Source organism: Falco naumanni, chromosome 1 (assembly GCF_017639655.2).
Source record: "Falco naumanni isolate bFalNau1 chromosome 1, bFalNau1.pat, whole genome shotgun sequence".
NCBI lineage: Eukaryota > Metazoa > Chordata > Aves > Falconiformes > Falconidae > Falco > Falco naumanni.
The window spans coordinates 96262584-96284013 of NC_054054.1; the positions used below are offsets into that span (position 1 = coordinate 96262584).

At 45.2% G+C, this 21430-nt stretch overlaps 1 protein-coding gene across 13 annotated transcripts in view; it reads right to left on the reverse strand.

Annotated features, from left to right (window-relative positions):
* The window catches only part of PITPNM2 (phosphatidylinositol transfer protein membrane associated 2), a 141394-nt gene that overhangs the window by 41030 nt on the left and 78934 nt on the right, over nt 1-21430 (reverse strand). For all 13 annotated transcript variants that reach the window (XR_005830146.1, XM_040610466.1, XM_040610475.1 and 10 more), the window contains exons 4-7: nt 13975-14189; nt 12229-12350; nt 10316-10549; nt 2717-3040 (exon numbers count right to left, since the gene is read on the reverse strand). Coding sequence is in view for 12 of the 13 variants with exons in the window: in XM_040610466.1 (XP_040466400.1) it covers nt 2717-3040; nt 10316-10549; nt 12229-12350; nt 13975-14189 (895 nt within the window). In the remaining variant the exon portion in view is untranslated. The remainder of the gene's footprint in view (nt 1-2716; nt 3041-10315; nt 10550-12228; nt 12351-13974; nt 14190-21430) is intronic.

Below are 21430 nucleotides of genomic sequence, written 5' to 3' on the forward strand. Positions count from 1 at the left end.
AAGGAAGCAGGCTGATTGGAAGCTTTCTTCGTGCCTCTAATCAGCACACAAACCATGCCTCTGCTTCGCTAACTTTCGGGTGGGTAGCTAAGCAGAGCAGCCTGGATAGAAATGATCTGTTTTCTGGAAGGAAATTGCTTCCACACAAATTGGATTAGAGATCTATTTAAACTTTAAACTTGAATGATTTAAACAAAGTGCTATCCAACTACTTCATAGGGAGCTGTCAGAGCCACTGTCCTGATGGAGTGAAGAGAAAACCCGACGGTCCTTTTTGGTTTGTTTGCCCTCCTGTTCTCACACCTCCCTGTTCCCTTTCATTTTCATCTCCAGAGTTCCCTGCACTAAATATAAACGTATTACAGCTTTTTTTTTTGCCTTTTTTTTTTTCCCCCCACCAAATATAATTTAGCCATGATCCAGCCCGAGCTCTTGGCTGAACCTATAACAGAACAGCCGCCTGCTGAAGGGAGCACTGTCCAGAGAATGACGAGAGAGGTTTCTCCCCTCTTTCAGAAGGCTCTGGCATGCCACACAGTGCACACAAAGCACTTTCAGCAGCCACCTACCCCAACACAGCAAAAACCCGAGGAGACTGACAAATTCTCGTTTAGCATACACAAAGACACTGAAAGGCTCTGGTTACTGTGACAGCTGCATGAGCCATTTCATACTATTGTTGTAGCAGCGTTAAATAGATATAAATAAAATCCTTTTCATTATGCTACCCGGTTGTCACATGGAAAGAGGATGGAGACCCCGCGTGGAGTCATCTCCTTGCAGCTCAGCGTTGGCTCAGCAGCCCCCAACCACCCCACCACCCACCCTTCAGGGAGCAGCCAGCAAGGAGGTTGGCAGAGCAGAGCTAATTCGTGCTGGAGTGACGTCAAGGCACTAGCATAATAGTTGCTAAAAATAGAGCATATAATAACATATGGGATGGTGACAAGGGTCCTGCTATCACCAGAGGTCTTGCTCAGATGGTACAGAAAGGACTGAGATCTTTTGGAGAAAAGGCGTTGCTTTTTTTCAGCTGGAGGTAGCGGTAAGTGGAGACAGCCCTCCTGGCTTCCATATGTTAATATGCTGCCAGCATGAAGAAGGATTAAAATATCTGCATGACGTACTTCCCAGCACATCACAATTCATTTCTTTCATTACTTTTTCTTGTAAAAGCTGAGACATTCTGCAAGTTGTTTTTTTTTTTTTTAAAAAATAAAAAATTCATGCTTTGCTACCAGCAGAAAACCTTCAAGCGAAATCCTGAGAGGTCTGAAAACCACAGCTTCCAGTGAACATGTCAGCCGTGGAAGAGGGGGGTCATAACCAAGAGCATAATGAGAGATGGGCACATCAACATAAAATCCTGGTGCAAGCAAAGCAGCCAGCATTTTTATCTTTATACAATGATTTACGAAGCATCTGGTAGGTTCTTCCCTGGGGCTCACTCCAGTGAGTCATCGCAAGGTACAACTACTGCTCATCTCTCATTCACCCCGCGATGAAATCCGTGATGGAGTGGTAAATGAAAATGGAGACTCAACCCACAGTATTTAGTGCGTATGAGAGATGAAGAAGCTTCACTCACCCAGATGTCCCCTTCCACCGTCACTGGAAGAAATGCTGCCTCTTGGGGTTTCCAGAAAAAAATCAAGATTTTTTTTTTTTTTTTTTTTTGCCCTCTTGCTGTGAGAGCTGCTATTACCCTGTGATCAGCTGTGCTTAACTAAAAGGAGAGGGAATTGCTGAGGGTTCAAGCCTTCTGTCTGTGCCTCGCTGGGGATTCACCCCTTTGTACAGAATGGTCCATGGGAGGGAAGAGATTAGTACAGCAAAAAATGGTGACTGCCTAGGGAGCGGTGCATGACAAAATTCAGGACTGAGCGAATCCCTAGAGGGTATCCACAGCACAGGGCTTTAACAGCAAAATCCTGAAAGCTTCCTGAATGGTATGTCAAAGGCAACATAAACGTAATCCATGGTCCCACCTAATCCCAGACTGCAAGGTCTGGTCTCCAAACAGCTACTGCATGTTATCACCAGGGGAAGTAGTACCCCCACTCATTTTTTTGGGGGTACCTGCCTTCAGCTCCCCAGTAGCTAAGGGGGTTGCTTTGCTGTGTGAGCTGCACTGCAGCACCCACGGAGCCGAACACCCACTTTTGAAATGAATGGCACACAGCGGTGTGTACGCCCGGCCAAGGAGCACGGGGTGCCTGCTGCAGCTGCCCCCTGCAAAACCAGAGGCAGTTAACAGCGACCCACAGCCCAGCCGGTTCTGTGACACAGCAGGTGTGCAGAAAGGGAACCCTGCTGAAGGGCCAGGTCTCAGAAAAGCCACCAGTGGTTCTTAGGTAACAGCAACCAACTCTCCCTGTGCTGCTGTTTGTCTTCTTCTGAGACCCAACGCTCCAGCCAGCTGCTACCCGCTCTTCTACTGTTTTTTCATAGGTTCTCCGCTTTTGAGATTGGCAAGAATTCTGCCACGTGCCACTGAGTCACAGTTAGGTGATGGCTAGAAACATTCCCAAATCCCTAACAGGTCACCTGAGAAGCCTGAGCCTGCCACACCAGCAGAGAAGGCCTCTGAGTTAAAAGGACTTACAGGAGATAAATGCATTGCCCCAAAGGTGCCAGCCAAAGCAGACACAGTCCTACCCCCCAAAAGCCCACCTCCCATGCAGCTCAGAAGAGCAAGTCATCCGCAGCATCTTACCTCCTCTCTTTGAAGACCGTGACGACTTGGAAGAGGTGGACCACTGCTTGGTGAGTGATCTCCCAGAGACTGTTTCACTGTTACCAGCAGCATCTTCTGTGTCTACAGGTGAAACTGTTTTGGCTTCAACATCCTTCTCACCAGGAGCGTCTTTGACGCCGTGCTGTTCAGTATCATTTTCACTGCAGAACTGGGCCATCTTCTGAGCCAGCATCAACTGTGCCTCCTTCTCCAGCTGCCGGATATCCTCAATGGTGAGCCCGTACCATTCATCCTGCCAGCACCAAGCCTGCCGATGGGCACGGACCATGACCTTCCGCAAGCCTGCAAAGCCAAAATGCCCCTGTCACCAGCGCTACAAGCTGCAGGAATCGATGTGTTCCCTTCCCCAAAACCTCAAGACACCATGGCAAGGATATTGCAGTGGCATCAAAACCACAATGCTATAAGCTGCAGTGAAGGACCTTCATATAGCATCAGGATGGCAACTGGTCACTTTGTGTATTTTTATCTCCTCAGTTCTTGCTAACCAACCATGCACTGAAGAATTAGCCGGTCCTCTGCAACTGCTTTTAACTTGGGAAGGGGTTTCCTGAGTCTGGATGGAGGACTTTGTGCTGTGACTGTCTGTTCCACCAAGGACCACAGCTGCAAGTCCCACGAAGTTCTAGGAAGTTGCAACATTTGGATCTGGCCTTCAGAGTCAAGTATGTTCCCCCCCCCTCAAAAAAAAAAAAAAAAAAAAAAGACAAAACCAACATCATCAACAAAACCCACTGATTTTTTTTATCTCGGAGAGTTTCAAGTGGTTCCTTGATGAACACTACATAGCTCATCACAATTGCTGCATGACAGAAGCACATCCCACATCAGCAGCACTAAGACTAAAACCTCTCCTTTCCTTGGAAACCTGGTTTCTATATATTGGCAAAACAGCACCACAAATATGAGTGCCTGAGATAATGGGATGGGAAGCAATGTAAAGGAGGAAATAAAGGTACTTCATTTTGCAGATACCATCTGTCTTCTGCTGCATGAGAAAAATGGAGTGGGTAAAGCCAATTGAAAAAACTTCAATGCATCACATATCTGAAAGGAAGAACTGTCTTACTATCAACACACCATGCTCCTGACCAGGCAACAGAAACTGTCCTCCAAAAATTAAACTTGTTGGCTAACATCACCATACCACCAAGACTTTTAAGACAGTCTAGTCACTCAGGATTTTCAACCAATATTATTGCTTAAAAGCTCACAACAGGTCAAAGCTCCAAACTGGTCTTTATTACTGATGGGAGCACACAGCAGTAATGGTGCTTTTAAAAGCTTCTATAAATACCGACAAACTAGTCCTCAGGAGCCCTTGGGGGGGGAAGTTAAAAAATCAATGAATATTGTCCTCCCTTTAATGACTGAGAAACTGAGGCAGAGATGGGTTGAAGGACATGCCAAAGGCAGCAGTGGTATTTGTTGTCAGTGGGATTATGGATCCACAATCCTCCGTTCCTAAGCCTGGAGCAGAACCACGCTGTGCCAAAAAGCTGTGCCCGTGCTCCAGTGAAGACCCTGGCCGAAGCCTGCAGGTCACAGCCGTTGCTACGACGAGAGAGAGAGCGATCAACAGGCTCCATTCAAATCATTTGGGCTTTGGGAACTGCAGATCAAGCTCTCCAAGCACCACCAAGAGGAAAACCGGCCCTCGTCAGCCACCCTCCATCTCCAGGAGCATGGCCAAAGCTGGATGGTCCCACTGTGCACAGGGTTTCTAAGGTGCTTCCAGCAACGTGCTTCACTGCTGTACTGGAAATCTTCGAACACTGTCACGGTTTCTACGATGTTCAGCCTAAATATCCCTTTTGTACGTTTAAAACCAAAACAAAAAGTGATTGCTGAAAACAAAAACCCTCTTATTTTTATAGGTTTATTTCCTTCCAGGTCTGGGTACTTTCTCATCTGCTCTGCTCTTTGGTTAGTTCTTAATGCCACCAGCCTTCGCAAGTCAACCCACCGGGAGGGAACAGCCACTGAGCTCAGCAGCTAATGCGATGGACCAGCCAAACCTGAACTTCATTTGCAGAGGAAGATTAAACCTATTAATATTTTACGTGTTTCTCTGCCTGCTTTTCAGAAGGGAGCTCTGAGCAGGAGAGGCAAGTTTGAGCCAGCCACCTGTGACCTTCTGGGGGCAGAACAAGGGGCCTTGGCAACTCGATTCTGTTCAACCTTTGCTGAGACTCAGAGTTATTTCCCCACCAGATTACTTTTTGCAGAACTACAGGAGAATGTTTTAGCCTCTTCACCTCCTATTACCACTGACAACCAGCAGAGCTTAATGACAAAGATTAAACTCCCACCACATCCAGGCCAAAAGCCAAGAAAATATTTCCCTTGCTGGAATTCAGTCTCCATCACCACCATCCTTTGGACTTCCACATCCACAATGTCAACTTCTACCTTGCTTGAAACACCTTGAAACCAGACTGCGATCAGACACAAGAAGCGAACAGCCCCCTCACCCTCATCCCAAGGTTTCCTCTGTCCCACGGCTCAGCAGCCTCCGCTCATGCTCCTGGATCCAACCTTGACATATCAAGGCACCAACTCCTCAGAAGTTCTCCGTGTTAAGGCATGGATGCCACCCACCACGTACCTTTGTTTTAATGGACTAACATCACAGGGGACATGAAAACCACTTGGGGGTAAAAAAAGCCTCCTGAAGTTCCCTTCTGCCTTTTTTCCCCTTAATCTTTTAGATGACAAAAATCGACTGTACTGCTTCCTCCCAACCCACAGACTGCCCCATCTCCACTGCTCACATCACTTTGATCAGACATCCCAAACCACCCTTCCTTAAAGCCGCCTTCTTTTGAAATCAGGAGGGTATCACAGTGCTCCACAGCTGTTGTGCCTCTATCACTCCAGATTTGTTACCAAGTCAAAAAGACAGAGATTATTTTTCTGGCCTCTGGCCTTCACCTGGAACATGTCAGCAGTGCTGCATTTCTCTTTCTTAAACACCGGGAGAAAACCTGGAAAAGAATGAGGCTGTCCAGGTATGAAAGAAATGGAAAAATAAAAGCCATGGCTTGCAGAAAAACATCTTCACTGCTAAGGATGGAAAACTTGAGCAGTCCCTGAGTGCACAGCAGTGAATATATCACTGAAATAATCTTCAGTCTGCAGTGCTGAAGCCTTCCAGTAGGCAGCAGAGATCCAGAGGACACGCCGGGTACCCCCTGCAGCTACATGGATTCACCATACAGCAACAAATGACTGACCTCACCCACCCAGACACTGCTTCCCTCCCTGTGCAATGGAGAAAAAAATAATCAAGTCTTCAAGTGTGGTTTTTTTTAATCAAAATGTTAGAGAAAACCAAGCTTTTTATTTGAAAAATGAAAAATTAAAATTTTATTTGAAAAATGAAAAATTTGGAAAATGAAAAAGAGTAGACAGGTCAGACCCAGCACAACTGGGAAAAAAATTTTTTAACAGATTACAGATGCCCATCAGCACAGTGGTTGAAGGCATCTGTGGTCCGGTTTGCTTTCATTTTCCTCTGTGGAAGGAAGAGAGGTGCAAACATCTCCTGCTCTACCCGAGAAGTCCCTGCCCTGCACCCAGTCCCACACGCTGTGCTTTCCAGTCGTGCCCCCCAGCTGGCTGCAGTCCACGTGCAGTTTGCCTTGCAAGCCTGCAGCATGCTCGCCCTGGGTAGGGGCAGCTGGCCGGGGGACAGGCTGGGCACAGCATCCCACCAGTCACCTTACTCCAGGTGGGACAGAATGCAACCAGCCCAGTTGGGGAGAGGCTCCGGCAGTGTGACACCCCTCCACCCCCTGCCACCTCCTGCTGTGGGGGTGCGTGGTCCCTTCTCACCCCCAGAACAAACCAACGGCGCAGCAGGGAAGAACTGCAGGGTAGGAGACGGTCTCACAAAGAAGTGACTCTGCTGTGAGGAGACAACCTAAGTGGCACAAGAAAATCAGGGAGAGTTTTAGAGGAGGTTTTCCCCCTCCACCCAGCATGTACCACAGTCATCTGAGCCTTTGCTCCCAGAACCGGAGGATAACCCCGCCGTCTCAGCAGACAAGTCACCAACCGAACTCCATAGAAATAACAGGAACGTTTTTTGCATAAGGATGCAGGTACCAGCTGATTTCAGTAATATCAGTAGTTAACAAGTCTAGTATTTCTCTAGAGCACGCAAGCCTTTGGTTTAAAAAAAAAAGCCCAAGGAAACCACACAAACACACACGCACACACGTACACATGCAGGTTGAGTTCAGAAGTATCTGTCACTGTTGCATTCATTTAATTATAACATTTCCCACTGTGCTGCACAGAAAGATCATCTGTGAAGAGTCTAGCAGGGCGCAAACATTTACATCACTTGCCTTTCAAACTCACCACCTCAACAACTCAAAGACTGGTTGAATTCATGAGGTGCTGATTCTTGTAAATGATTTGCCTGCGGACTGTGGTGTTGAAGTTAACCTTACAAAAGGAAGTGTGAATGACCATGAGACAAGTCAGGACAGTATTATAATAACGATTAGCTTAATTTAAAAAGCTTTTGTCTGTAGTTCCGGGTTTGGTTTTCAACATGAAGTAAAACCAATAAACGTAACAAAACCTCAATGCACGTAAAAATCCAAAACCAATTAAACCCCCCACCATCAAATCCTGCCCCCAACCCCCTCAACTACCCATATAAAGCAACTGTTCAGATACCTATCGACTATGTACCCAGTGGCAACACTCCGAAGCATTTTGTAATGCACTCCCACAACTTCCCGGCAGCAGATAGAGGATGCCTGATCTTCCCCGTGCAACACTCTTTCCTTGACAGTCACAACAGATCCCATAATCTCGTCAGCACAGTTCTGGCTATCTGAAGGTATCCGATCAAAGGCAACCCGCAGTTATATCTGCTTGCTTCCTTACCCTCCCTTGCTCAGACCACTCACAGAGAAAAGCCCGTGCTCACATCCACATCACGCTAACTGCAACCTGCCTACCCTTGAAAAGACACCACTCCACCTGCAGCCCCCAGCAGGCAGTGTCCTTCTGGATGAACCTTCTCATTTGAGTGCTTTAGTGAAGCAAAAGTTCAGCAAAAGAGCTTTCTAAAACCACTTCTCCACTGTGCAAGAATTGGGGTATATTTAAAGACGCAGTGGCCTAGACAAAGCTCCAGTTACTGGGATGGGAACACACTTTGCCGTAGTATATAATCAATAACCCATACACAGGCAACACACTTGTTTTAACAACAAAAGAATCATAGCCCACGTGCACCATTACGAAGCAAGTGGGAGCAGAACATTATGCAGTGCCAGTCCAATTAAACTTAAATTCTATGGGAAAGGAGTAAAAAAGCACACAAATATTACAGCCAAGTAGACTAATAGCCCACAATTTTAGTCTGTGTCTCAGGCTGTCAAAGCACTGAGTAACTGTCCAATTAGTCATCAGAAAAAATGGCTGTTGCACTCAGCAAGACTGAGAACATTTTCAACACCATCCCCCAGAGTTACTCCCTCTGTGCTCAGTAGCCTCTCTACATATCCTAATCCATCCATCACTTAACCCAGATGTGTTCTTCTTTCAACTCGTTCTCCGATTGCAGTTTGTGCTGGGAAGTACTGCTCCCCGCCTCGGCCAGAGTTTGGATCCCACTCTTGGTTTCTGCCTCCATTTTCTGACCCTGCACAGAGCATGGCAATGCCCCAAGAAACAAACCTGCAGGAGCCGGGAGGAACAGAGGAACCAGGAGAAGAACACCAAGGAGGGGCTGGCCCACGAGACCACCTCTAGCACCTGCCAGCTGGGTCCACCACTGGCTACACAATGCACCAAGGTCTCCATCCGCTTTCGGTCACCGGTTGAAACCCCAAAACTGGCGTCAGCGTATAAGCCTGGTCAGTCATGTTGTAGCCCACATCTTCCCAACGTAAAACATTCTCATACCTTGCTGTCTCTGGTGTATGTGGCACTCTTCCCACTCACTAACGGCTTCCCCACGGCTATCCCATCGCAGGGGGAGGCTACGCGTCTTCTGTAGTTACCCAAAGCTTTTGCTTTCACTTTTCACTCGCTCAACTTTGTCTTGCCTTAAAGACTTTTCTGATTTTATGCATCTTAACCACTCTGAAAAAAAGTATTTGCCATCATTATAACAGAGTGGAAAGGCTTTTGAAAGGCAGACAATGAGCTGGCTCGGCTCTCTGCAAAGCCTCAATCAAGAGGAAAATGGCAGGCAATCTTTCATGAAATACAAAAGAACTGTTTCTAAGGGACCACAGTTTAATCTATGCCAAACACCTCTGAACAACTGGAAGAGTCACATGCTTCCTTTTCATTTAACAGATACAATGGAGTTGTTATTCTGCCCCCATGTTTTGCAGTATACACTAAATTAACCCATGTCACCAAGACACCAAGGGAGTTCATTGCAGAGAGCCACTTGTAATACATTCTGAAACAGGCAAAAACTTCCATCTGTGGGTAAAGCAAAACCAAAGGAGCTTTAGGCAAGCAACCTGTGACTATTCTGAGAGCAGCGCACACTATTCTCCACTGCTCTATCAATGTTTTCCACATTAGCTCTCAGGAGCACAGTACGACGGAAAAGAGCTATAAAATTACTTATGCTAGCATGAGGCACTTCAAAGAAGCTTTGCATACAGAAAGGACAGCTGTAGAGGTCACGCAGGAGGATTTACTGTGTACAGACAGTAGGTAGCATCCTTTACACAGCCTTTCTTTGGCCTTTTCTTTGCCAGGGAACAGCCATGGCTCTGCACTTTTTTTGAGATACTTTCAAGAATGCTTCTTTAAAACATTCTTCAGGTTTTCCATCTGGCCATAGATCCTGTCTCTTGTGGAAACTGTATCAGTTGTGTTACAGAATTTCTGCAAAGAACAAATTACCACCTGCACTGCCTCCCCTTAGTTACTTCTGGGACACAAACAGGACCTCCTTAAATGCACTGACCTAAGAATGATGGACTGATCAAAGCAGCACGTTTACGCGTTAACTGAGAGCTGTCAGTGGGTGCGTCATAGCACAGTGACGTGGAGAGCCCTGACCACCACAGCCCCGGGGACAGAGATGTACGGCCACACAGAGAGCCACCAGCCCTGTCACAAGGCAGAGAGAAACTAGGGATGCTCCAGGGACTGGTTTTCTGGAACCACTTCGGGCTCAGAAATGAAGCTTATTTCTTTGAGCAGCATTTCAAGACTTTGTTCACAATAAGAAAACTGGCAGATTTTGAAAATGATCTGGCAAAGTTTAACCGACAAATACTTATCTAAAAAAAAAAAAAAGAGAGAGAATGCGAGATCTTGCCTACACAGCACTTCAACCCCTTTCAGCGGCTACACATGGTTTGGATTCATACATACCACAATCGTAAGTGACAGAATTTTTTCTGAACCGACTCACAGCTCTGAAAAAGAGTGGTCAGATCTGAGAATCTCTTCACAGACGTCCTGGGAGATGATACATTGCACATACCTCACCTTTGTGTTTCAATTCAGAAATGACATTAAGGAGTTGAGAGTGAACTTCGCAAGATTATAAATGCTCACCAACATCATGGATAAACCGCTCGATTTTCGACTGCATCCCCCAGTATCTGAACTCGACTTTACACAGTTTATATGCACACATGATGGGGTATTTCCCAGGGTTGTTCTTGTACTCTTGAATCCAGTCTTCTGAGAGGGGGCCTCTTCTCGTCTTCGCCGATTTATACAGCTTTGGATCCTCCTCAGCTTTGTATTCATGTGGAGGGATAGGATCTTTAACAATATCGATAGGATCTATAGGAGGAGGACAGAAACAGACAGTCATTTCAGCTTCCTGAACAAAAGAAAAAAAAAATTACCATTTTTCAGGAGTTATTTCTCGTTTAGTAAGTACCAGAAGCATTACAGCACTTTAGTTTCTTTTTACTTGCACATAAACAACAGATATTTAAATTGTTTATACATTGCTGCTGGGCAGTGATCAGCTCTGCCAGAGGAACTAGGAGTACACACAGTTCCAGCAAACAGAAGCTTTGCTCCAAATAGATGTTTTTGCCCACAGCAACTGCAGATCCACAGCACTGGCAGATCTGCACACTCTGTCTTTCTAGCTCCCAAAAGGTCTTTTGCACATTCCATCTTTCAGCTTTTTCTAATATCACTCGCAGTGCTACAGCTCTGCCTCATCTGAGACTGTTAAATGAGACCTGCTCTTTCTTAGCACTGTGACCAAAAAGACACTACCCATTCAGTATCTTATCTTTGGAGTTCATCAAGCAAGGTTACTCGTAGCTCCTCACATGCTACTGTTAGACCAGATGTACCAGGGAAGGTAGAAAGTTTAACATAAGCCCCAATTAACACTTCCAACAATGGAGGACTGGAAACTGCAACGGGAGCAGAGTGAACGAACCTATTTTAAAAGATCTGCAGCCCTCAGCCTAGACCTCAGCAGAAGCATCTGAAGTTTGGATTGAAGGGCAGGATCACACTTCCCAAGACAGACAGCAATTCCGACACTTCCCCGTGAGGCAGTAGGACTCAAGTCTATTTGCTCCGTATCAAAAGCCCAATCAGACAGGCTTAGGAACGAGGACAATCAAACTCCAGTTCGGACCAAAGAAGTTTAAATCATGTCAGGCTCAAGTTAAATCGCATGGGGTCACTGCCATGTCCTGCAGGTCCAGAGCGCTCGGAAAGCCAGAGCAGCCATGGGATGTCCTTCCCCAGAGCCCCGGCTGTGACCCACACAGCGTGGGGCTCCTGAAGCCAGCCCGAGCTCACCGCTTCTCCAGTCCCAGCAGCTTCAGAGCATGGGATGCTTCACCCCCCTGCACGGCTGTAATTGCCTCTGCTCCCTGCCACATGCCATGGGCAGGGACCACGACAGACAGCAAGACAGAGGAATCACTGTGACACTTGCCGTTCTCTGCCTTTTTATTAAGATGTTCCCTTTTCTCATTAAACCTTTACATAGGTAAGGCTCATTAACCCAAACCTCTAAAGACAGCTGCAAAGCTGAAGTGTTAACCTGCATGAGGGCAAGCCTGAAAGGAGAGGAAGCAAAAATGAAACACATGTTCACGTTTCAGAAGTGCAGATAGGAATGATTTTCATACACGCAAAGGAGCTACACAATTACACAATGTTTTCCTCTTCTATGGTTATTTCCACATATTAACGCCAAAAATCATTAGATGTGCAGCTCCCAAGGGGGATAAGACAAGTAAAACAGGAAAGCATCAGCTTCAATTTACAACGGGAGATTCAAATGATTTCCATGTGATTTACATCAAGCCTAGAAGAGAACTCAGGTGTCCTCGCTCCACTTGATGTAACCCTACCTCACAGCCTGCCACCAACAGGGATGCAGGTGTGTGTCTGGGGGGGATTGGACAGGCAGATGGGACATATCAAGTGGGGGAAAAAAAAGAAAAAGGGCAGAACACAGGAAAAAGGAAGAGACTATTCACCTAGAATGGTTTGTCTTTTTTCTGCAGGAGAAAGGTTGAACACGTTGCCATGCTCTCCTGGATCGGTTTTGTAGTATGTCTCAATATCAATAGAGAACTTCTCCACAAAAGGACACGTATACCTGAAAGTAAGAACAACGCAGCTTAGAGTAAATCCTGCTCAGCTCAGCAAACAGAGAAAAAAGATGTACAAGATCAGTCTCAAATCCAAGCCGGCCTTCGCTCACGTTTTACTTCAGATATGCTTGAAAACCGACTGTACAGATTAAAGAGATTTTCTTTAATAACTTCTCAAGACAGGAGTTCGCCTCGTACATGTGCCTTCCCTGGAACAGCTCTGGTTTAGTAAAACCCCCCAGCCCACAGCAAAGGGGTGTGCTCCCCACAAGGGGCGACACGGGTTACAGGTGAGGAGATGCCAATGCACACCACACAGTTACTGCAGACCTGGCATCCACACTGACTAAGCAACAGCTTCCCAGCTGGCAACAAGCAAGCAGAAAGCCTGAGGGGACCACCAGGTCATCTCACTTTGCAGAGACACGGACAAAAACCTGCAAGTGAATTTGACAGTGTCTCCTGCAGGATACTGTTTGCAGGACAGACTTTTTAAAGGAGCAGTTTTCAGTAAGGAGAGAACTGGGCTCACTATACTAACAAGTTACTTTATGACTTGGATAGTAGTACAAAGGCACCCTGGAAATGCACCTCTACCAGGAGGAAAGCAGAGCTCTTGCCAGGGATCTATGGCAGAATGAAATACAGACTGGTTCTGTGCAGCACCAGGTTTTCTGGCCAACTGATTGACTCACGGACATTTCAAGATAACAGATAAAAACCAGACTGCTGGAAGTGGACTTTAGTCACTTGAAAGTCAGACAGCTCCATTATATTTAGTTATGAGCAACTGCCTGCATGCAGACACTGACTCCCCATCTTTCCCCAGACCAACGTGATTTGTAGCTAAACCAGCTAAAACAGAACTGTGAAACTTTTCCAGGCTTTTGACAAGAATTAAAATAGCTATTAAAAACTTTTTATTACAGAAGATGACAGCAGTATCAGGCTTGTAAATCTGGAAAAGGGTAAATGCTCTAAACCAGAGTAACTGGCATAAAGGCTATTTATTTCAGGGTATCTGAAGTACTCCCAAACAAAATCAGCTGAAACAAGGTCCCAGAGGACTCCACAGAGCCTCTGGCTCTCTTCCCTTCTCAGGGTGAAAGCCATAGGATGTAGGTTTGTTATTTTCTAGCTAGATGACAGTAAGCCAGTTCCCAGAAAAGAAGCACAGGAATTATTTATTTATTAAGATTTTTCTCTCCCCACACTTCCCCCTCCTTAGAACAAACAAGTTCTATCTTACTTGACTGTGTCTGACATGACAACTGTCCCATCACCGTGCACATTTGTAACTTCGCTGAGCTAGTGGGTATCTGCATCACTAAGTAGAACATGCAGCGCAGGATACAAGACTAAATAAAACCCATTCCAGATTTCCCACGCTTTCATGGACAAAACAGCTCACATTTTAGAGCAACCAGTCACAAATTCTCCAATACATATGCAGTCAGCCCAGGCAACACTCACACTCTTGAGATTAAGCACTGTGTAAGAATTTTAGGACTTGACCCCGGTTTCTCTAAAGGATGTTACTGGTCAGGGAAGAGATGCCACTGCCACACAGCGACAGCAACTCCTCTCCCTAAACAGGGAAACAGCTCTAAACATTTTGCTAAGTTTTACCTTGTCCTTGTATAAGGATAGGCATTCCACGATTCCTCTTCGACTCGAAGAGCTGCCTTAGGCAATATTGACCGGAACCAGCTGGGTATGTGCATACCAATGTGGTACACTTTGTGAGTATACTGCCCGTTGCCTCCCGGTCCATCCACGTACGGCCTGTTCTCCAGGATTTCTACTCCGCTGCCTTCCCCACATGTCTCCTCTCTGCTCTTTTTCTGAAAGGGAAAATATATCACATAGTTAAACCTTCCAGTGCATTGCATATACCACGGTCTCAAAGCACAAGAACATTGGGAATGGTTTCTATGAAGTCTTTTGAGCAGAGCTTCCTAGAGAAGCTTCCAGCAGAGCTATAGCAGCACCCTGGCAGTAAGATCACCAAACCTAGAGATTATAAAGGAAAGATTTAGAGACTAATCTGGCCAACACAGGAACACAGATTCTATTAGGGGTCCTGGGGAAAAACAATTGATTTGGACACTAAAAGACAGTTTTAATGGAGACCTAATGACACAGCAATTCCTGCTCCTACAGGAGCACATCACTCCCTGAGAGCACGCTGAACCTTGGCTCCAGCTACGAACCGCTCAACGGCATAAAAATCTTTTGCATCAGCACATGACATGGTGAAGAGGAGTTGGTCCAACTTGGCACATTCTTGTGATGGTGCAGCACCAAGAATCATACACACCCTCAGCGCAGTATCGCAGTGCTAAAGACTATTTACAACCTAAAACCACGGGATTTGGGGGCTTGTTGCTTGTGGTCTGGCATGGCAGCAGCTCTCCAAGAACAGCTTGGAGACCATGCTCTGCTAATTAAGATATTTAGAAGAAACAACTCAAGTTTGCCAGAATGCACGCAGCACCCCCTGGCAGCCTCCGTATTTTGGCTTATTTGTAGTATTGTCCCTCATCGAGAAACCTGGCAAAAATTCCTTCAATAAAAAAAAATAAAAATACTAAATTCAGTGCTTCTAAGAAGAGCTAGAGGCAAACCAAATATTTATTCATTTCTAACACATTTCAGCAGATTGGATGATGTATAACCTTCATAATTCCCAAACAACAGATTCATATTGTTAGTATTTTGAGATTATTGTTTGTATTTGAGAGCACAGTACTTTGGAAATTAAGAAAAAAATATGGAATTTTATACAAGAATCAACTGTGAAATAGAACACAATAACAACTTCTCATTTTCGGCATACAAACAATTCAAAGGATAACATGGTTTAACAGAGAGTGATTAATAAGATGCAAGAGATCAGCTTCTCATCTTTTGAGGACAAGACGATAAGCCAACACAGCTATTTAGAAGTAAACAGCCGTCTTTTTAAAGAGCTCTCAAGTGAATTTAAATAGCTGTAACCAACAAATCTAAATAACTGACAATCTAAAAAGTCATTTTTTCCCCCAACCCACAAACTGCAACAGCCCTGCAAAAGAAAAGCACTTTTTTACAGTTTATTTCTATCGTTCAGCTGGCGCTTCATTAAAACACACATCCTCTTAAAACAAATTACTGTCTTTCAGCTCTTATATAAGCACTGATCAAGTCTTGTACAAATATTTATGACAATAACATTAAATAATCTTGATGACCCAAAAATCTGGTTAATTCAAAGGTCTTGGAAAAGGCAGTAACCCAGCAGGCACAGCGGATGTGTCAGACAGAATAACTGCACAGCATCTGGTCTGAACGTTCGGTACAAATGACAGAGATCTAGTGTTTTATGTTATGGCACAGGCACGTGGGGATTATAAGCAGAGGAAAGACAGGTTCTCTTCATGCAAAGTTATCAGATGTAGAATCGTACATCAGCGAGATTTAAAACTCCGTTCTAGACTGCACAGTCACCGGCAATGCCAGTCAAATCTGCAAATCTTCAATATGTTTTGGTCCCAGATGAGAAGTTTTTCAATTCCTAAAGAAATCCACAGCACTGAGTGGACTCAGCACCTCCTAGGACTGCACCAAGCCGGACCTACACAGAATGAGGTCCCCAAATTTACAAACACCTGAAGTAGAAAACCAAACCACTGAAGATTTATTTTGTTTTAATAGCCATGGTTGATATGAAAACGGATAAACACAGCCTCTAGGCTTTCTTTCTCAGAATGCCATTTCATACTCTTCCTTTCAGAGCTACACCCGAGATACACCTTACGCCTTGCCTTCCTCCTATAGCTCCCCACCTCTTGGAGCTCTGCAGGGGACCATGCAAAGGGCCAGCAGCATCCATGACCAGAAGTTTCAAGTTTCAGCATCCTGTGATGCCGATTCTGACCTCACCTCCCATCAAACAGCTCCGCAGCAGCCAGGGAGCTCTCCTGCAATAGCTGTTTCCCTTCATCGAAGCCCGTGGCACCCCCACCCTGCAATGCCATGTCACCCTTGCTTAATACAGTTCCCCAAAGAACTCTGTTTTCTTCTGTTCCATTCCCTGATGGATGGAAGCTGGACCAAAGCAAGATGTTTCTCCCCAGTTTGATCCATTTGAGAAGACTAAAGACAAGCACCGAAAGCAAAGCCAGGCTCTGATGGTCTCCTGAACTGTGGCCTAATCCATGAGAGGAAGATTCAAGCTGGGGCAAAGGACACAAGACACTTGCCAATGCCCTCAGCCCCCTAACAGAACTGTTCCCACCCATGTCCTCATCAGCATTACCCATCTGGGGGGATGAAACACCTTTCAGCTCTGCACAGGCTTCACTTGAGGGATCTAGGTTTTTTTATTTCACCACAAGAAGAAATGGGTTAACATCCAAAGCAATCCAGAAGAACAAACACCAATTCATTCATAACCATGGGGCTGGAGGAGGACCTCTGCTCAAACCATCCTGATCTGAAGGCAGCGGCTGTGACAGCCCAGACACACAGAGCTGGCACCGACATTCTCCACTTTTCTTTCCCCATTTAGCCAGTTTTGACAAAAAACCTCCCCACATGAAGAAGAGCTGCCTGGTTCTCATTCTATAGCTAGAATCCTGGTGAACCTGCAATATCAGCCAGTTTTTTCTTTACACAGATACTTCCATAAGCAGCTTTCCCCACAGCCTGGGACCGCTAACACTCAGTTCTCAGACACAGCCGTCCGCTCGGGGGACACGTGGTGGTAGCATAGCGCTATGGTCCCACCGCTTGAAGGAAGAAGGGAAAAACCCAAATTAACTGAAACTCTTCGTGGAAGTCAGTTAGCGTCCCGTTTCTGGTTATTTTATTCACTTCTGTGCTCCTGCAGAGACCGCGAACCCTGTTCTGAGAGCAAGACATGCTTCCTCCTTCAGCCTTTCTAGATGACCACCTCCAGCCCACAGCCTTTTTCACCCCTTTACAAGCCTTACACCAATTTTGGCCCAATACATTCCTCCTGCTTGTCACTTACCTACATAAGGTATGACAAGGGAAAGCAAGAACATTTTCTTAGATGAATGTAAAACAAGAGCTGCATCTCTGCATGACAAAGAAACCAACAAAAAAATCACAGCTGAGCAGTTTATACCCCAAACTATCTTTTGAATTCAGCCAATTTGTACTCAGAACACAACGTAACTTATTACTGGGAAGGACAGTTTGATCAAAGAAAAACTCCACGTGATAAAGCCACGGAAAGCTGCTTCCCAGCCCTGCATGCTCTCGTCCTTACCAATTCCCTTGCCGAGAAGGCAACAAGCCGCAGCGAGGTCAGGAAGGACTGAAAAACGCAGGTTAGACAGCGAACAGTACAATTCTTGACTAGTCACAAAGACAAAAAGAAGATAGGGTTGGCAGACATTAAAAATAAAGACATCAGGCACATGCACTTGAGAGACCAGGATGACACTCCGTGCCTAAGTGGTCCTGTGAAGGCACACCACTTCTGGACGTGAAAAGCAAATTGCTCTTCAACCATATAGCCTCTTCATGTCTACTGTGACTCAGCTACAGCGTGGAGAGGACTTGTTACGAGGACGTGGTCTACAAACAATAATTAAAAAATACCCATCGATGAGGAAAGCATTTAGCTTGAAACGTGTCTGCCAAGCCCTCTCCAAAGAGTGTCTGCCTGACAGGAGTGGCAGCTGTGCCAGCATTTTAGGGTCAGTCTTGAAGGTTTCAGCCTCATAGACCCGTGTCTGTATGAGAATTAAGAGACTTTATTTAGCACATTACCTTTGTTATTACTACTCGCTACTAATTGACAGCAGTATCTTTGCTTTATATAAATATGAGGAGCGGTCCCCAACAAAATTAAAGAGTAGCTAACAGCCTTGATATGCAACTTATCTAAGCTGTAATCACAGTAAACCATCTTACATTGTATTACAACAGGAAATCCAGTCATCCCTTTAGAAGCCCCTCTCTTCTGCTGATGACACTCCATGTTCTGCACAGCCCCATCAATAGCTTCCCAGGACAGATGGTGACACAGATCCCTTCTAGCTAAAGTAATAGCATTAAATTACTCATAACAGGGAACCCAGAGAAGCAGATGCAGCATGATTAGCAAGAATGCCAGTTACTTAAAGGCTCCTATTAAAATAAATCTCTTGGCACAGCAGCATAGCATGGGACACAGCACATGACCTCACCATAACAATCGTAGATGAATAATTCCCATGAATGTCATCTAAACACTGGGCTAGCCTAACCCCATTTATCATCTGCCCTTCGCAACAGGAGACAAACGGCTGTAAACAAAGTCTTCCACTAGCAAAGGCAGGCTGATCACTTCTGAGAGCTTCCATCCCCGTCCCCAGCCAGCTGTGCGCCTCGCTTACCCCCACGGAGCACATCTCCCAACCCTGACCTGGCACGGCTGCGCTGGACCGGGTGACTGAATGCAATGTGTCCATTTTTCTAGCGGGGTACAGCTCAGTAAGAGAATACTGGCTGATGGCAGTAGAAACCCCCCCAACTTGAAGAGTCTCACCACCACTGGAGGAACAGAAGTCACAGAACAAGAACGCACGATGAAACAGTTAAGATACACCTTATTGCATCAGCTGGAGAAAAACCCAAGTCAGGCTGTGGAAATTAAACTAGTCGTCTTCTGCTTTTGGTGAATTAGAAGAAAAACCAACCCCACTAACGAACAGAGTGTTGCTCAGAAGAACATTGAGAAGAATATTATCCTCAACCAGCAGAGCCCTTCTCCTCGTGTTTTAGCCCCAGGGTAAAGCGCAGGCTGCACGCGGGCTCAGGTGCATACACGGAGAATCTCTGCAAAGCCCACAGCAGCAAACAGCTCAGTCATTTAGTTTCTTCTAAAGGTTTGGGTTTTTTTTTAATTGTAATTGACTACTTTCAGCACTGCAATGGTACCGCAGAGAACAGTAAAGCCAGGGTAGGTTGCATGGTGATAATAGCAATCCAGACATTGTTCTAGCTTTTGAAAAATAAGATTATAGCTATAATCTTACCTTGTTTACCACTGATTATTGTCTGCAGTACAACCCCTCAATCTAAGTAAGTTAGATAACGATGACAAAAGGTTGACATGTTCTACCTTCACGATGAAGTTTCTTGGTGCATCACAGCAATGTATTTACACAGTACCGGTGGCCTACTTTGATGACCTGTGACAGTTTTGAGATTATTCGAATTATGAAGACTGACAGTGCTATGCTTGGTAGACCTATTGTCCATGAATAATGAAGACACAAATAATTGTCTGGAAACAATAACCAGAAGGGGTTGGGTTTTTTTCTTTTTTTTTCCTCCAGCTCCCATTTGGCAACAGAGTATTTTGATAGTCCAGACAAATCCTTCTGGGAGAATCCATTAAAATAACACTGAAGTCTTGGGATTATTTTTATCCCATTTAAACACAGATATGGATACAAGAAGTTTACAGCTGGTTGATGGTTTCAATTAATAATGACAGCAAACAAAGGCATCTATGTACCCACTGAACAAGAACACGACAGCAAATATTCCCAGAGGATCTGGCTAACATACTTGCTCGTACTGTTGTGGCAAGGGAGGCTAAGAAAACATCCTCTATGGCCAACTGCTATTTTTTTTATTGGTTTGGATGCTAAGGCTACCACAAATGCCAATTAAGTCCCCAGAAACAGACCCGTCCTTTGGGAAGCAGAGACAGCCTAAATTGCCTCATGCAATCCACCAGACAACAAAAAAGCCTGAAGCTAGTTAGGATGGATGACTCCTGCCATCACTGAGTAGCTTTTAAGACCTGGTTTCACTAATCAGGTGTATTTTTTTTTCCTGTTCATTTTTAGAAAGGAAGTACAAAGGCACCTAAGATCTAAAGGGTTGAGTTAAGCTGGGAGTGGAATATACTACTCGTTTTCAAACTCTTCCACACATTAAGGGAAAAATACTCCCAACTATCCCCAGTTGGACATTTTTTAGGCTGATGGAGATTTCACTCTGCTAATTGATTTTCCAAAGCATTGACTTCTTCCCCTCGCCAACTGCCTTCTCAATGTGCTCCAGGCAGCTGCCTACCAGCCACCACCATCTCCTTACCCACAGGCACTATGCAAGAGCAGAAGCCACATGTACTGAGAAGGTAGCAGTTAAACTATGACTGGTGCCACGCACATGATGGCTTTCTACAGAAGTGCTGGGAGAGGTTATAAGCAAAGCAGCCTGTTAGCCCCAGCCATGTATCTGGGCTTACTGTGGTGCTACTAGCATTCAAACACCACAAATAAAACAGCACGACAACAGATGCACAGTTTTAGCCAGAGCTGCTGCAAGCCAGAATTGAACAGCACCTACAACCTGAAAGCAAATGATAGATACACTGGAAAATACCAGAAAGGTCCTGAAACTAATGCATGGTTTATTCTTCAAACATTATCCCAGCACAGGATTTTTGCATGTGGATAACGTGTACAGTGACAACGTGTGTGCACATGGGTGTATTCACTCTGTCTCCAGCTGTCTCCTGCTGCGGTATGACAGCCCTGTGCTCTGTTAACCACTCCTTTCTGAGCATTTGAACTGACATCTAATTCATTACAAGCAATCTGTTTTCACCACCGGCAACCTCCTGCCCGCTGATACAGACATCCGATAGACCAGGCACCATTCACGGTCAGCATTTACTGCAGGTAATCAAAAATCAGGTCTTTGACTATGAAAACAAAATGTTGGTTTAGCCTAAAAGTACAATAGAGTCATACTTCCCAAGCTGGTTTTTGTTGTTTGGGTTTTTTTTCCTTTCCAAAACGTGTGTGTCAAAGACCTGAAATACTCAATTAAAATCATGTCACCATAATCAGGGAGCTTTTTTTAGTGAAAGAAGGGAGCAGAGGCAATGGTACTATACCACTTTTATGGAAGCCAAGAAGGAGAACTTCTGATCAGATCAAACCCATCATAATTTTAACAGCGCATAACATGTTCTAAGAGCAAACAGGAAGCTATGTGAATGAAATTAAAAATAAAAATCACCTTTACCGTTATTAATGTAGTAGAGTGAAGTAGAACAGCACACACA